Genomic DNA, 17,561 nt, shown 5'->3' with positions numbered 1-17,561 from the left:
TTTATTTCAAATTATTTTATTTTTTCTTATTTTTTCTTGTCCTTTAAATCATTTACATTTTATTTTATTTTTGTCTATATTTTATTAATTCTATCGTTGTACTCGTACTCGTCATCCTCCGCTTATCCGGGTCTGGGTCGCGGGAGCAGCAGCCTCAGCAAAGAAGCCCAGACAGTCCTCTCCCCAGCCACTTCCATCAGCTCTTCCGCGGGAACCCCGAGGCGTTCCCAGGCCAGCCGGGTGATGTAATCCCTCCAGTGTGTTCTGGGGCGGCCCCGAGGTCTCCTCCCGGTTGGACATGCCCGAAACACCTCCCAAGGGAGGCGTCCGGAAGGCATCCTTACCAGATGCCCGAACCACCTCAACTGGCTCCTCTCGATGTGGAGGAGCAGCGGCTCTACTCCGAGTCCCTCCCGGATGTCTGAGCTCCTCACCCTATCCCTAAGGCTGAGCCCAGCCACCCTGCGGAGGAAAATCATTTCGGCCGCTTGCAAGACTCTTCATGATGGATACGAACAAGGTCATGTGTACCCGCCCCGGAGGGTTACCGGGGCCCCGCCCTGGAGCCAGGCCTGGGGTTGGGGCCCGTGGGCGAGCGCCTGGTGGTCGGGCCTTCGCCCATGGGGTCCGGCCGGGCCCAGCCCGAACCGGCTACATGGGCTCGTCCTCCTGTAGGCCCACCACCCGCAGAGGGATCCAGAAGGGTTCGGTGCAATGTGGATTGGGCAGCAGACCGAGGCGGGGGCCTTGGCGGTCCGATCCTCGGTTACAGAAGTTGGCTCTTGGGACATGGAATGTCACCTCTCTGGCGGGGAAGGAGCCGGAGCTTGTGGAAGAGGTTGAGCGCTACTGGCTAGATATAGTCGGCCTCACCTCGACACATAGTTCCGGGTCTGGAACCCTAGTCCTTGAGAGGGGTTGGACTCTCTCCTTCGCTGGAGTTGCTCCGGGTGAGAGGCGGAGGGCCGGGGTGGGCTTCCTGATAGCCCCCAGACTCTCTGCCTGTACGTTGGGGTTTACCCGGTAGGCGAAAGGGTTGCTTCCCTGCGCCGGGTCGGGAACGGGTCCTGACTGTTGTCTGTGCTTATGCACCGAACAACAGTTCAGAGTACCCACCCTTTTTGGAGTCCCTGGGACGGGTGCTGGACAGTGCCCCGACCGGGGACTCCATTGTTCTGCTGGGGGACTTCAACGCTCACGTGGGCAATGACAGTGGGACCTGGAGGGGCGTGATTGGGAGGAACGGCCTGCCCGATCTGAACCTGAGTGGTGTTCAGTTATTGGACTTCTGTGCGGGTCGCAGTTTGGCCATAACTAACACCATGTTCAAACATAAGGATGTCCATCGGTGCACGTGGCACCAGGACAGCCTAGGTCGCAGGTCAATGATCGACTTTGTAGTCGTATCATTTGACCTGCGGCCATATGTTCTGGACCCTCGGGTGAAGAGAGGAGCAGAGCTGTCAACTGATCACCACCTGGGGGGGAGTTGGATCCGAGGGTGGGGAAGGCGCGCGCAGACCTGGCAGGCCCAAACGAACAGTGAGGGTCTGCTGGGAATGCCTGGCGGAAGAACCTGTCCAGATGATCTTCAACTCCCACCTCCGGGAGAGCTTCGACCGCGTCCCGAGGGCGGAGGGGGACATTGAGTCCGAATGGGCCTTGTTCCGCTCTGCCATTGTGAGGCGGCGGTTGTGAGCTGTGGCCGCAAGGCCGCTGGGGCCAGTCGTGGCGGTAATCCCTGAACCCGCTGGTGGACACCAGAGGTGAGGGGAAGAAGGAGGCCTACAGGGCATGGTTGGTCTGTGGGTCTCCGGAAGCAGCTGACGGGTACCGGCGGGCCAAGTGGAGCGCAGCAGCGGCAGTCGTTGAGGCAAAAACTCGGGCGTGGGAGGAGTTTGGTGAGGCCATGGAGGAAGACTATCGATCGGCTCCAAAGAGGTTCTGGCAAACCGTCCGGCACCTCAGGGGGGGAAGGCGGCAACTTGCTCACACTGTTTACAGTGGGGGCGGGGAGCTGCTGACGTCAACTGGGGACATTGTCGGGCGGTGGAAGGAATACTTTGAGGAGCTCCTCAATCCCACCAACACGTATTCCAGTGAGGAAACAGAGACGGGGGTCTCGGGGGCGGGTCGTCCAATTTCTGGGGCAGAAGTTGCTGAGGTAGTGAAACAACTCCGAGGCGGCGGAGCCCCGGGGGTGGATGAGATTCGTCCTGGATATCTCAAGGCTCTGGATGTTGTAGGGCTGTCCTGGCTGACACGCCTCTGCAACATTGCGTGGACATCGGGGGCAGTGCCTCTGGAGTGGCAGACCGGGGTGGTGGTCCCCATTTTAAAGAAAGGGGAGCAGAGGGTGTATTCCAACTACAGGGGGATCACACTCCTCAGCCTACCCGGTAGGTTTACTCCAGGGTGCTGGAGAAGAGGGTCCGGTCGATAGTTGAACCTCGGATTGAGGAGGAGCAATGTGGTTTTCGTCCCGGACGCGGAACCGTGGACCAGCTCTTTACCCTCGCCAGGGTGCTGGAGGGGGCATGGGAGTTTGCCCAACCAGTCCACATGTGTTTTGTGGATTTGGAGAAGGCTTACGACCGTGTCCCCAGGGGCATCCTGTGGGGGGTGCTCCGGGAGTATGGGGTTGGTGGCCCCTTGCTAAGGGCCATCCAGTCCCTGTACCAAAGGAGCATGAGTCTGGTTGGCGTGGCTGGCAGTAAGTCGGACTTGTTCCCGGTGAGGGCTGGACTCCGCCAGGGCTGCCCTTTGTCACCGGTTCTGTTCATAACTTTTATGGACAGAATTTCTAGGCGCAGCCGAGTGGTGGAGGGTGTCAGGTTCGGTGACGGGAGGATCTCGTCCCTGCTTTTTGCGGATGACATGGTCCTCCTTGCTCCATCGAACAGTGACCTCCAGCTCTCGCTGGGGCGGTTCGCAGCCGAGTGTGAAGCGGCTGGGATGAGAATCAGCACCTCCAAGTCTGAGGCCATGGTCCTCAGCCGGAAAAGGGTGGATTGCCCACTGTTTAAGTATCTCGGGGTCTTGTTCACGAGTGAGGATAGGATGGAGCGGGAGATTGACAGGCGGACTGGGGCGGCGTCAGCAGTGATGCAGGCGCTTAACCGGTCCATTGTGGTGAAGAGGGAGCTTAGCCAGAAAGCGAAGCTCTCGATTTACCGGTCGATCTACGTTCCAATCCTGACCTATGGTCACGAGCTCTGGGTAGTGACTGAAAGAATGAGATCGCGAGTGCAAGCGGCCGAAATGAGTATTAATTCTATCATTATTACCTATTATAAGATTTGATTGTCATTTACACTGTTTACACACATATTCATCGTGGAACTATTTTTTATTAATTAAGTATTGACAAAAGAAGACTTCTTTGACAAGTCTCTTGAATAACTGTTATTTACTCGTGATTTATTTATTTATTTATAATTATCTCTTTAATTAGATATTAGATGATTCATATTAGTTATATTGGCTTTTTTATTTCAAATGAAATAACGTCTGTATGCACAATAATGTACCTTATGCATCTACTGAATGATGTTTAAATGCTTGTCGATACATTTCAACTAAAAAAACTAATAAATACATAAATATACATCAGTTACATAACATGCTTTGTGACATTGTTTTTATTTTCTATTTTGTTGTATTTATTGTTGTTGTTGTCGTGATATTTTTGCTTCCTGTCAGATTTATTGTTTTTGTTGCCAGACAAGAAACACTGCTAGTTATTTGTTTTAATGGACTTTTTCAATGTCTTATTGTGGTTGTTATCATATATTATATATATATGTCCTTATAGCCCTTATGTGCATGAATTCGGGGTATTGCTGTTAAAGAGGTTAATTCTCAGTCAGTTTTCCCTCAGTAAACAATGGTTGATGAAAATGTTCATATTTATCATTTTATTTCATATTATATATATTCATATTTATATACATTAATGTTTATTAATATTGCCACACATACTTAATCTCAATGACATTTCTCTCCACTAAGGTGTAAGATCAGCTGGTTGAGGAAATAATAAAATGTTTGTGTTTACTTTAACTGCAGACATGGAAAAATGCTGTCAGCAAAAAACAGACTATGTCTCATTAATTTCAGTTGATTCATGCATTTAAATTTCTGGTCATATTCATAAGAGCATAATGGTAAATACACTTACAGCCTTTATCCACATGAGGGCAGAATTTCCCTGAACCAACACACCAACCACCCACAGTATTACAGCATTAAGTCTTGTACAGTATTCAGCATTATGGTGCAGTTTTCAGCTTAATCATGAAGTAAGTCACTTTAATTTTAGAATAACACAATTTATTAAAGTTCAAATCAATTCACGAGTGTCTTAATTGTAAAGTTGACTTGGAATCAAATACAGCTGCACATAGATTCTTTTGAGAAGTTTATTTGTAGACCTCAGTTCAGCGTAGATGTGTGTATGAATTTGTGTCCCTTGTATGACCTCCACTGATCCACAGCTATCCCCGGACTTCATGAGTTAATGTGTGACAGTTCTGTTAGAGCAGCAACAGTATGCCAAGGAAAACAAAACTGGCTCCTCTCCATAAATGCCAGTAAAATACAGACTTTAGTCTGTGTCACAACAACACAGTGTAAAAGGTACCGCCCTAAAAATGACGCTTGAATAGGCTTTCAGTTGGTTTAATCATCATCTGCTTATACCAATGCCTGTTCACCTTCATATTGAGAGCCACAAACCACATTCCTGTAGTCATGAGGCCAAGCTGATCTGAGTCACACGCTAAGAGAGAGAGAGAAAGAGAGAGAGAAACTCTGCTGAGACACATCTGAGTGTGAAAGTAACATACGCCACAGTCTGTGTGTGCATCCAGACATATATTGCTGCTTTCAAAGGATTTACCATGTGGACCGAGAAGGGAATACAATCATCACAGCTTTGTTGACGTGATGGACTTTTATCTAAAATGCAGGTAAGATGTGTTTGATCATGTGAAATATGGACTTAGTTTTATCTAAGATGGTTTTGGTTTCATTACTTCACAGTCTCAGAGGTGGGCAACTCAAATGAAACATGCTGGGTATCCACAGAAAAATACAAGCTTTTTAAATCATCATTTGTACACAACAAAATGTGATATGGCTTCTCCTTTTTTCTATACTCATCTGAATATCAGATGAGAGCTTTTAGTTGCATAAAGATTTTAAGTTTTTGGAGATTATTTAGTGTAAGTATGGCATCCCTGCTCAATGTGCAAAAGTTTAACACAATTTTTTCTGCAGAACTTGCTTCCCAGTTAGAAACAAGTGTTCAGGTTCAGCACACTCGGGTGTGAAAACGGACAAGATGCAACATTAAGATAAGAGACTGAGTTGAGTGTTTACTCATGAGCTCAAGACATCTGTGCTGTTTCCTCTATGTAGTAGAGAAACACTGCTGCATGTGTGTGAGCGATATATTTTCCCTCTTGAGCAGGTGCAGTGTAAGTAGGCAATGATAAATTGTCCTGAATGCTGTGTGACTTTATTTACATGCAAGGAAGTGAAATTAAGAGTGTAGATAAAAGCAGAGAAGAGGCCTGTGTGTGTAAAGAAAGAGAGGGCTGGGAAAAAGGTTTGACTGAGGGGGTGAAGTCATAGCACAACTGCAGCAATGAGTTTTCACACCTCAGTGCTAAAATGTGGCTCCGTCACAAGCATGCAAGCAAGAGTATGTGATATAAAGAGACACAGAGGAAGCTGGGTTTGACTGTAAGTGGTACTTTTTAAGTTTTATCACGAAACGTGTGTTGTTGAGGTGCAGAGTCGAGACTAAAAATACCTCTTATCCTCTCTTAACAGACTGAGCTACACTCCAATGATACAACATGACATTCTGGACATCTAATCTAAAGGCGGTGCAGATATCGGCAACCCTAAGGGCTCATAAAAATGAAAATTTACTTAATTCTACTCCTCTAAACTGAATCTATCCAATAAATGTGTAATATATAATATAGCCTGTTATCTGCCAGCAGATAACATCATCACCATGTCACTGCAGTACAGGCCATCAGCCCTGAAAGCAGAAGTGAGCTGGTTTCCTTCAGGTTTTGAGACCTACAGTATTTGCCTTTCTTTAAATAAACTGTGGACATGTTTGTCAGAGATAAAGGCTGTGGTTTTTCTGACCGACTTTTTAGAAAGAGATAACACTCTGGCTTGGCTGTTGTGCTTGTTCTGAAAATGACAAGCAAACCTGTCTGTTAGGACAATCTTTCACATTATAGCTCAAGTACCCCTCATTGGCACCATTCTCCATGGATCTTTAAATGGAGTACACTGAATGTTATTATTTTAAATGAACACTTTATTCACATAAAAGAAGGTACAGTGACAGTCTTTTTTTTAATATGACAGAACTACCTACTATTAGCTTACTATTTACTGTTTATATGTCACATTTAGCTAACTATGTTAACCTTTAATTCTTTCTTTTGGCTAACTATTTCAGTGGTTTATCCATATTTTAAGTAGACCATAGGAAAATCACATTTGTATGCACATTATTGTACTTTATTTCAAACAAAACAAAAAAAGCCAATAAAACTATCCATCCATCCATCTTCTAACTGCTTATCCTCTTGATGGTTGCGGGGGCCTGGAGCCTATCACAGCTGACATTGGGCGAGATGCAGGGTACAACCTGGACAGGTCGCCAGACTATCACAGGGGTAACATATAGAGACAGACAACCATTCACATTCACATTCACACTCACATTCACACCTACGGACAATTTAGAGTCACCAATTAACCTGCATGTCTTTGGAATGTGAGAGGAAGCCGGAGTATCCAGAGAAAAACCACGCTGACCCGGGGAGAACATGCAAACTGCACAGAAGGGCTCCCACAACAAGGATTGAACCAGGAACCCTCTTGCTGCAAGGCGACAGTGCTAACCACCACACCACCGTGCCACCCCCAGTAAAACTAATTAGAATTAATTAAAAAAAAGAAAAAGTTCCACTATGAATATGTGTGTAAACAGTGTAAATGACAATTAAATCTGATCTTTGATGCGCATGAAAGCCAACTTTATTTGTTCTGTAAGCACCCCGAGAACAAGACCAGATCAAAAGGGGTTGGACGTGGAAACAAAAACACTTTATTCATGCAAGTACAACAATAAATGTTATACTACTTGCAGAAGAATGGGAAAAGATTATGAAAAGGTGCTTACCAACTTATAACAGCCGAAGTTTTATATTCTTAGCACACTCCATTTCATCTGGGGGGCTTTTTAGAGTCTAGGTATCAATTTAAATGATTACAGTCATAAATAATATCAACAATGAGTCACAATTTAATCATTCTGTTTTAAAGATGTGGGGAAAACTTTTTATATCAAACTGACAAACCTATAGCATTCAGATTCTCAAGTTGCAGCATCAGTCCCTCAAGTTTGCCTTCAACCTCCATGCTACAAGACGGACTTTAGAACACTGTTATCACAATTAAAAGATTGTGTGATGTGTTTTGTTTTGTTTTCAATTTAATATGTCATTGCACTTTAATCGGTACACCAGCTTCCATAGATTACGTAGATGAAGATTAGTTTCCTGAAATTCACAGATGTTCTGTTGGACCTCTTCCCTAGTTTTCTTGATTCGCTGTAACTTCCTGCACAACACACACACACACATACACACACACTCAATGCAAGACCTAATAAAGGCCTAAAAATATAGAACCTATTGACCAGCACCATTATTTCACATGTAGTGTGCACAGGAGACTCGGCACCAGTGCTGGGGAAACTACTTTAAAAAGGTAGAACAACATTTTAACTGCTTGTGATACGTTTTTGTCTTATCTTCCCATCATGTCCCACTGTGCCTAGAAGCGTTACCTAGCTAAAGGTGTAGGCTACTTTATATAGTATCTTTAAGTTCCCAAAGTTAGCTATATGGCTTTAAGTTAGGAGGTTTACATTCATTTACAAGCTTTCTGCAAAAACAACAAGCTAATATTATGTCAGGTTGCGGCTCAGAGTGAGAGGGCTTACTTTTTAGCTATCCTAAATACAACCATTAACCGTCAATGTTTCTCTTTTAGCTGTCTTCAATGTGTTTTCAGAATTAAATAACACATATTTAACTGTAATATTTGAGTTGACAGCCAGCTATAGGGAAGATACTGTCACTTAACTGCTGTCTATTCTGCTACAAGTCCATTACAAACGTTTTGTTACAGGATACTGTAAACCGTTAGCTAACAGTTAAGTAGCTAACAGCAGTTGGATGGCAGATGCTAGCGTTACAATGCATAACTTAACATTAACTGTTTTGTAAAAGATTTTTGTAAGCATTTTAAAATCTATATAAATTAGCGATTATAGCAACTTATAGTTGAAATAAAATGTATGCTGTCTGACCTGCCGGTGTGTTCGTGGTTATCTAGCGACGAGGAAGAGAGTCTCAAAATGGCGGTTGTGCCCACTTGGTTTTAACTGAAGGGACTAGCGTTCGAGAACAGAGCGCAATGTTTGGCGCCACGCGTGCGCTTCAGGAAAAGACAATGTGCCAGTATTTATTTATATGAATATCAGCCATAGCTGGGAAGTAAACAGTTTCATGAACTTGGCAGTAGCATGAAGAAAATGAATACTACTTGTCCGCAAATGTTTCATCACCAATGGATAATTAATAACATCCTGTGGGCTATCAGAAGAAGGATAAACAAGATATACTTCATCAAGCCCCGAAGGAGAATTAATTTTTTTTCACTGTGTTAATGTGTGTTGTCATATAGTCTACACACAGGCCCGAAATACACATGCACCTGCACGACCTTTACATAATGGGGTGAGGGCGGCGCTTGGGGTTTCGGTGCCTTGCTCGGCGGTGACCAGGTGGCGATGTTTATCCTTACTTTTATTTTTTTTCCCAAGTCCTTCATCATTATTTCAACTATTTCAACCATTTATCCATTACTTTTAACAAATTACTTTAACTTTTCTGCTCACATGCTAACATGAGCTAGTTTTCACGTAGGCCTACACTCAAAGACATGATTCTAATATGTTCCCTACCCCCTGAGGTGTGCCTGTGGTTGGGAATCACTGCGGTAGGAAACACCTCTAATGAATACTATTAATTTATCTTACATGATGGGATATGCTGCTGTGAAAAGTTCCTCCATACAGTATTCTTACACAACAGCTTTGCTCTTGAATAATCGCTGCCTGTCATAGTCACATGAATGGTGATATCGTGGTGTTATTTTGTCACACCTGCAGGGTCTGGGTCATGACTTCTGTTGCAATCCTTTCTTTTGTGACTCTTTTGTTTGTAACTGCTTAGTTGTGCATGACTGGTGACAAATGAAACCACCAGATCCTCTTTTGGCATGACTTGAAATGAAACCTTCAGGGATGTTTGAACAAAGGTTTTGGGATCTTAGTGTTCTGAGGAAGTTTTGCAATTTCAATCTTTCAGAAATTCTTAGGAAATTGGAAAATGTCCCTGTTCTTGGTAAGACAGCGGCTGTTTCCTCCGGTCAGTGTTGGTGAGGTCATTCTCAGATTGCCTCATGTCCTCTTTCTTCTTCAGGATGGAGTGACCTCTCAGATGATGGAGGACAAGAACGGAGTTTGTCAAGTGATGGAGGAGAGTGAGGTGGATGTGCAGATCAGACAAACCAAAGCTCAGCCGCAGCAGGCCGACAACAACAGACCTAACTGGTCAAACGGTAATCGGCTGCTACCTTATTTGTTTTTATTTGGTAAAATAATAATAATGATGCATTTTATTTATAGACGCCTTTCAAGCACTGAAGGACACCTTACAAGACAGTTAAAAAAACACGCAGCAATATGTTTATTGACCATAAAGTCAAACAATTCAAATGGGCTGAGGGCTCTAGAACCCATGGCAGTCAAGCGGGCAGATGGTGATATGAGTTGCAGATGAGGATCTAAGAGTACGGGAGGGTGTGTAGGTATGAAGGAAAAGGGGCTTGATTGTGAAGGACCTTAAAGGTGAGAAGCAGAATCTTGAAATCAGCATCCTGTTTATGAGTTGATCAGAGCTAGTTTACTAATACATACACCGATCAACCAAAACATTAAAACCATTGACAGGTGGGGCGTCGGTGGTTTAGTGGATAGAGCAGGCACCCCATGTACAAGGCTGTTGCCGCAGCGGCCCGGGTTTGACTCCAGCCTGTGGCCCTTTGCTGCATGTCCTTCCCTCTCTCTTCCCCCCTTCACACTTAAGCTGTCCTATCAATTAAAGGCTAAAATGCCCAAAAAAAATCTTAAAAAAAAAAACAAAAAAAACATTGACAGGTGAGGTGAACAGCATTGATCATCCTGTTACAATGCAATGTTCTGTTTGGAAACCTTGGGCTCTGACATTCATGTAGTTACCACCTGACATGCTCCACCCATCTGAACACCAGTGCAGAACAGGTACACCCCTTATGGCACGATACTCCCCAATCGCAGTGGCCCCCTAGCAGGACAATGCGTTATGCCACACCACAAAAACTGCTCAGGAGTGGCCCAAGGAAGGTGACAAAGAGCTCAAGGCATCGACCTGGCCTCGAAATACCCCAAATCCCCATCTGATCAAACATCTTTGGGACGTGCTTGTAACCCACAGGAATCAAAAGATCTGAAGTTAACGCCCTGGTGCCAGACACTATAAGACACCCCTCAGAGGTCCTGTGTCAATGCCTTGACAGGTCAGAGCCAAGTCCGGTCCAAGGAGGACCCACCGTGGATCGGGGGTACATCTGGGCTACCAGTACGTCCCTCAGATGTTCGATGATCTGGGGTATTTTGAAGCAAAGTCGACACCTTGACCTCTTTGTCCTAATTCCTGAGCAGTTTTTGTAGTGTGGCATGGTCCATTGTCCTGCTTGGGGGGGGGGGGGTTAGGGGGGGCACTGTCATTGACAAGTGCTGTTACGTTATTTTGTTTGCAATGGTGTTTGGGTGATTGGAGTGCATCAAGTAGCATCCACATGACTGCCAGGACCAAAGGTTTCCCAATGGAACACTGCACTGTAACAAGATGATCAGTGTTATTCACTTCACCCACCAATGGTTTTAATGTTTTGGCTAATTGGTGTATACCCTACATATTTTTCTATTTAATGGTACTGATAGACAATACGGTGTTCCATTTGTGACAAAATGCTGTTGTCGTATAAAGTGTTCGGACTTTCATAGCACACATACAGTGTAGCACTTTTGTTTCAACACTAATGACTACACTGTATCACAATTTATTTCATCTACATGGACATATTCATGTTGAAGAATATTGTTTAGCGTGTGCCACAAATGGGCCAGTCAACCATTAAAGATAAGTTATAAGTTATATAAGTTAGTCTAGATAAGGCATAAATGGAACTTTGTAATATTCATACTGCAGGTAACCTTTGTCCAAATAGTCATGTACAAAGATAACAGTGCTTAATAAGACTTCATTGAATCTTTCTAACTTTCACTTTCACCCTGAATAAATCCTGACATTGTTTTGGAAACCAAAGTAAAGTATTAAATATGTATACAAAATCCCAGTCACACTAAAGTCACACTACTATTGTTACAGCTGTGTTGCCTCATAAACCTTTGCCCTGCAGTGCTTGTTGCAGGAATCTTTTAGTCTGTGTCGCTAAAGTGTAACAAATCAGTGCTCTCATTTTAGAATATTTCATGAATGACTCTACTGTATTCTGTACCGACACTTCTTATCAACATGTATTAACCATAACATCAGCTTTAAGACTGGTGCAATCATGTTGATCCAGACTGTCTGGAAGTATCATATATAAAATCTGTATCAGCTTTATTCTAGCTCTCCTTTGAAGTTATGTATCAAAAGTCCAAATACAGCTTAACTTCAGGATCTCAACAAGAATTTAAAGCAAAGTTCTGTAGGTTCAAACAATATTTGGTTGCACAGTATAAGTTGTTACTGTCTGGCCCACATTAGGTCGGTTATTTATGTATATTTGACAGCTCTGCTTTTGTGTTTTGTGTATGTTTGATAGCACATCCACTTTTTACTGCTGCCATACACTACAGTGTTGCTTTTAGTTTTTATTTCATACCTCTGTTTCCTTCTTTGCAGACAATTGCACAGGCACAGGTTCTTGTCACACTTTTATTTTTTAGCATTTATGTAATACTGATCCTGTCTGGCTTTCTTTCTCTCTCTCTTGATCGCACCCAGGTCAGTGTGTTGTGGCAGTGCCGAGTTGTTCAGTGCTCAGCCCGAACTTTGATCTGTCTCTGTGCCGGGCCAAACTGGAAAATAATGGCTTTCAGGTCAGCACACACACACGCATGCACACATACAGTATATGACCTACTGTGGCACTGAAAACTTCAGATATCTTTACTTTATTCTCTGGTTAATTAAGGATGTGAATTTCTTTCATGTTTTTAGATTCCAGTCAGAGACATGGAGGCTCCACTGAAGACGGCCCTGGACGTTCCCTCAGTCAGGAGATACATGGTTTTCAACTCAGCTATCTTCCATTTTATATTGGCACCAGTATGTCATCCAGCTTTCTGTCTTACTGAGAATTTACTCTTATCATATCCTTTGCTCCTCATTCTTCTGCTGTTTTAATGCTCTCACTACTTTTCTTTCATTTCCTCAAGTTTTTATACTTTTTTCTGTTTTTGGTTTGCCTCAAATGAGCAGTAATGTAGTGTTACACTTTAATATAGTTTGGAAACCTACGAGAGACAGATGCAAAAGAAGAATGGTCAAAGAAGCCAAAATATTCAGCATTTTATTCTGGAGTCAATCTGCAAAAATCCTGCAGTTTCCATAATAGATCTTTCATTGGACTCTTTCAAACTCTATTCCCCCAGTTAGTAATGCAGGCTTTCTGTTGAAATATTAAAGTCTTAGACAGATGTTTCATCCAGGCATATTTTCCTTGACTTTAGTAGATATATTGTTTTCAGAAGCTGGGTAATATGCCACTTGATCAGTTAGCTGTCCATGATATCTAAAATCATGGGAATGCCCCTTTAAGATTGCTCATATGATCTTTACTGTAACTAGTATAGTGAAATTGCTCAAATTCCAGGAGTCAAAGATGCCATAAATAATCACCTTGGACAACACAGCCCTTACTGTATACTGCTGTTAGCTGTTAACAGCCTGTGACTTATGGGTTGTTTCAATTTATAGGAATACCTCACCCACAAAACTACCATTTGTAGCTCCATTACTCATGCTGTGTTACCTTGAATTAAAATACTTTGTCTCGCATGCCTCCACAGATGGCACAGACACTGATTCACTGAATGATTAAGGCAAAACTATATTAAAAACATCCGTTTACAAACTCTCACACAACTTGAACAGTATAATCCAAGTCTCATTTATCCAGTCGTATGCTCAGTACTTCTTGAACACATGCATTTTACCTAAAAAGAAAAAAAACTGTAGTATTGGAGTCTGGTGTCGAAGAGAGCACAGACAAGTTTCCCTTTTAAATGATAATGTTAATGATAACAAAATTAATATGTTTGGGAGGTATTAAGCTTAGGACTGGATAAACAACACGCAATTATACTGCGCGTGTCGTGTGAGAATTTGTAAAAGCATGATTTTAGATAGTCTTGCTGCTGTTAAATGTGGTCCCTGAGGTCCCCAATCCATCAATAATTCAATATGTTAGCCATTTTCCATGGAATAATGCGAAAAAACAAGGTTTTCTTTATGAATTAGAGGTAACATGACATGACTAATTGATTTCTTTAACTGCAATTTTTACCACATTTGCTTTACAGAGCTGGAGCTAGGAGGCAATTAGCTTTGCTTAGCATTAAGAGTGGAGGAAAAGGAAAGAAGTTAGTCTGGCTTTGTCCAAAGGGGCACCTCTAAACCTAATTAATGTACATATTAAATCTTGTTTCTTTAATCCATACACAAACAAAACAAAAAATGTAATGTTTAATGTGTCTTGGCGAACAGAAACAAAAAGATATAAGGCATTAATTAGTGAGATTTAGAGGTGCCTAGAGGCATATCTATGTCCTTCAGAGCCAGGCCAGCTGTTTCCCCCCTGCCTTCAGTCTTTACACTCAGCGAAGCTAACTTCCTCATGCTTCGTACTAGATTGATATCATCCATCTAAGTCTCGACAAGACACCAAACATTACTTACAACTTCTCCTCTCCCTCCACTAGGTGCTGTATGTGGTGGTGTGGTGTGCTGTGTTCTCCACCCTCCACCTCTACATCACTGTCAGTGACTACTGGGTTCTTTGCCTCTCTGTCAGCCTGGTCTCCATCTTCCTCACCACTGCCATCATCTTCGTCCTCCACTACAGTAACAAGGAGGTAAAGAGGGGCATCTGATACCATAAATTAATTATTATGGTCTTCCACCTGAGTTTGGATTCATCTTAAGGTTGTTGTTTTTTGTCTTTAACCTGAACATGAAATGAGAACTAACTGATTCTCAAACATGTTTGTCTGTTTCTGTGTCAGATCAACATGAATTTAGACGTTCGGTTAATCCAGGTGAACGAGAGGATGGTGAAACACAAACTTCTGGTGGCCGTGGCCGACTGGGTGCAATCCTGCACTGGAAACATGCAGGTTGTCTTTATAAAATCAGCTGAAACTGTGACATGTGCCAGAAGTATACTGACATCTTTGTGCAATTCATGCGTTCATGTCTATTGTTGTTAGGCTGATATACACAGCTGTTTAGTGTGCCTCATTTCTTAGTTTCATCTTTTTCTGTTGGTCTCCCTGGTGTCTTGGAAACAACACAACAACATGTCAAGGAAAACAACATAATGATTAAACAAGCAGATGATTTGGAGAGCTATAAGGCACTGTGAAACAAGAAGACAAGAATGACACAACAAAACTGTTGTTAATGATGCAACAAGATGACAAAACATTTCAGCAGGCACAAAAACACAACAATGAGAAAATGAGTTTGTGAAGATGAACCAATCAGTAGATTTCTTAAATTAACAATAAGTTTTATTGACCAAAGGGTTGGCAACAAGAAAACACTGGAAAGGTGTGGATTTGCTCACAAAACAGTACAAAATTCATCTTCATGATCTGTCCAGAAAGAATCCAGGGATTAGGTCTATTTTACTTGTGATATGACATAAAAAGCCTAATATATACCCAAAGTAGTAGAAAGAATGATTATATTTACAGAAAAATTTGGAGGTCAGTAGCAAAAGACAAAGAAAGAATAAAAACACTGCAAAGATACACAAATGATATAATACCATATTTGGCTTGTACTCCAATGCATCTTCACTAATCATGTAGGAGTACAGAGCTACACTGATCAATAGAAACGCTGAAACTTGCCAACATTTGAGATGTGGGTGTTGATTTAGTGGTCTGGAACCAGGCTGGTGGATCAGTAATGAACAACAAATTGAATAGTTTTGCTTTGGAAGCCACCAATGCTGTTGTATTTGTCTCCCTGCAGCTGTACTTTGTGTACTGGGACATGTCCCACTGTCTGAGGGCACTGACTGAAACTTTAGAGGAGAGCAGTTTTGTGGCAAATGACACCCAGGTGAGTGAATCGAGTACATCTGTCCCTCTGTTTGTTCTCCTGCTGCTGTATCGATTTTTTTCTTGCGGTCCCATGTTAGTCTTCCCTCAAAAATCAATAGAAACATAATTCTAGCTGCTGTTGAAAGGGTATTTTATTTCTATATCCTCTGGAAAACAGAAGTTTAGTCCTTGAACTGTGGCATGACATTTCATAGCTTCAGTGTTCACAGCAGTTTAAAAGAATCATTGTTACACGTTCGCAGAACAAACTGAAGAAGAAAATGTCGCATCTCGTCCTTGTGGCCGAGGACACGGCTGTAGACCCCGAGGTTGGTGAGTCAGATGTGGAGCAGGACTCAGATGAGCAGAGGCCTCTACTGAGACATGAGGACACGGGTTGCAGTACCTCATCCAGCCAGGAGAAGGGCGCCAAAGTCACCACTAACTACACCCTCATCCCTGATGCATCGTTACCTGCTCAGGTAAAGTGACATAATGCTGCAAAACATCTTCATTCCCACACAGAGGGAATATATTTTAGAGCCTGGCCAATATATCAGCAGTGTTGTTTTATTACACATCAGAATAAGCAATATATGTTCGCTCATATACACACAAAAATGTAATTTTTTTTCCAATTAATGCTTTTAAAGTAATACTTCACCCTCAAAAATGATCATTTCTTCACCTCTTTGCATTCTCGAGGTGAAAGTAGGTCAACACAACTCCTGAGTGTTATTGTACTTCTTTACAGGCTAAAGCCTACCAGCTTCTGATGACTTACAGTGCAGCCTATGTGAAGCTGCTGGTGTCTGAGAGGCTGTCAGGACCGCCACACCACCACCCACCCCCCCGGAGGAACCACTGCACCACTGCCCCTCTGTGCCTCTGCCAGTACATCAAAAAGAAGATCCTTCTATAGCAGAGTTCTGCTTTGCACCCATGCTCCTAAAAAGACAAACTGACATGTAGGGGCATTTCATCTGGAGCAAACATGGATTATGTTACTCGTTCAAGGACATTTTGATTGAATGAGGAACCTCTTTGGAGCTTCACACTTTAAGTCTCCAGCCTGCAGCTGCTGTAAACCTCTGTTGTTGTTTCCATGCCAACTCTTTGTTTCGTCCATTCGGTCCCAACAATGTCTGCACCCTGTCAAACGCTATATGATCTGGCTGCTGTAAAACAATATTTTCACTCTTATGCACAGTCACGGCCTTAGTTACTGCTGTATAAGTTATTTGCACAAGTAATAAATGTAGATTCTTGTGATTTGATTTGCAGTAGATTCAGCAGTATTTCTCTTCATGGTGGAACTGAAGGCAGTGGTGGAAAGTAATATATTTAAAGTAAGTAAAAGTATATTTTCTCAATTTCTGTACTTCGGTACAATTTTGAGGTGCACTTTACTTGAGTATTTCCAGTTTATGCTACTGACATCAATAGTTACAAGGTACTCTTCATATCAAGATTTTACATTAAAATGTATGATAACTTTCTAAAATACAACATAGTGTTAAATATTAAAGTAGCGGTTTCTGATTTGGGGGGATTTTGACCTTTTACCAAAAATCTGTTTAGACTGCACCTCTTGTCACATGTTAAATGTCTGTGAGTTGCCAACAGTTCTACCACTATTTCCCCTTTCACATGGTTTCATTTCAATAACAGTTTGAGGCCCAAAGAGGTCTTTTTCACAGAAAAGCAAAGACTTGAGGAAAGTCCAAAATAGTCCAAAATATTAACACAGATTTATGTAGTAGAACTTCGTTCCTTTTGCATTCCAACACCATTAATTATCTCACGAGCCCTCAAATTTATTGTGTAACCTTTAGGACATAGCAATACCTAAGGTTGGATGCTACTCCTTTAGTGACAGGAGCCATAGTACTTTTACTTTTGATACTCTTAAGTACATTTTGACACCTCCTTTCTTTATGTAAGTGAGAGTTTGACAGGGGTAGAAGAAGTATTCACTTATTTTAGTCCAGTAAAATAAGAAATACCA

At 42.6% G+C, this 17,561-nt stretch overlaps 1 protein-coding gene across 1 annotated transcript; it reads left to right on the top strand.

Moving 5' to 3' along the window:
* Nucleotides 1–4,687: 4,687 nt before the first annotated feature.
* Nucleotides 4,688–16,830, top strand: LOC125904747 (transmembrane protein 268). Its single transcript, XM_049602356.1, has 9 exons — nt 4,688–4,970; nt 9,591–9,729; nt 12,225–12,319; nt 12,441–12,548; nt 14,204–14,356; nt 14,507–14,617; nt 15,483–15,572; nt 15,817–16,035; nt 16,308–16,830. Exons 1-9 carry the CDS (start codon nt 4,965–4,967, stop codon nt 16,473–16,475), a joined length of 1,089 nt encoding a protein of 362 aa, XP_049458313.1. The 5' UTR covers nt 4,688–4,964; the 3' UTR covers nt 16,476–16,830.
* The last annotated feature ends 731 nt before the right edge of the window (nt 16,831–17,561 follow it).

Source organism: Epinephelus fuscoguttatus, linkage group LG17 (assembly GCF_011397635.1).
Source record: "Epinephelus fuscoguttatus linkage group LG17, E.fuscoguttatus.final_Chr_v1".
Taxonomy (NCBI): Eukaryota; Metazoa; Chordata; class Actinopteri; order Perciformes; family Serranidae; genus Epinephelus; species Epinephelus fuscoguttatus.
The sequence above is the reverse complement of the archived record's forward strand: the minus strand, read 5'-3'. Positions and strand labels throughout refer to the sequence as shown.

What these genes read in the sequence shown, in the direction of transcription:
- LOC125904747 (XM_049602356.1), top strand. An exon ending in TGGAAAATAATGGCTTTCAG is followed by an intron (nt 12,320 to 12,440) that starts GTCAGCACACAC and finishes TCATGTTTTTAG; the next exon opens with ATTCCAGTCAGAGACATGGA. An exon ending in TTGTGGCAAATGACACCCAG is followed by an intron (nt 15,573 to 15,816) that starts GTGAGTGAATCG and finishes ACACGTTCGCAG; the next exon opens with AACAAACTGAAGAAGAAAAT.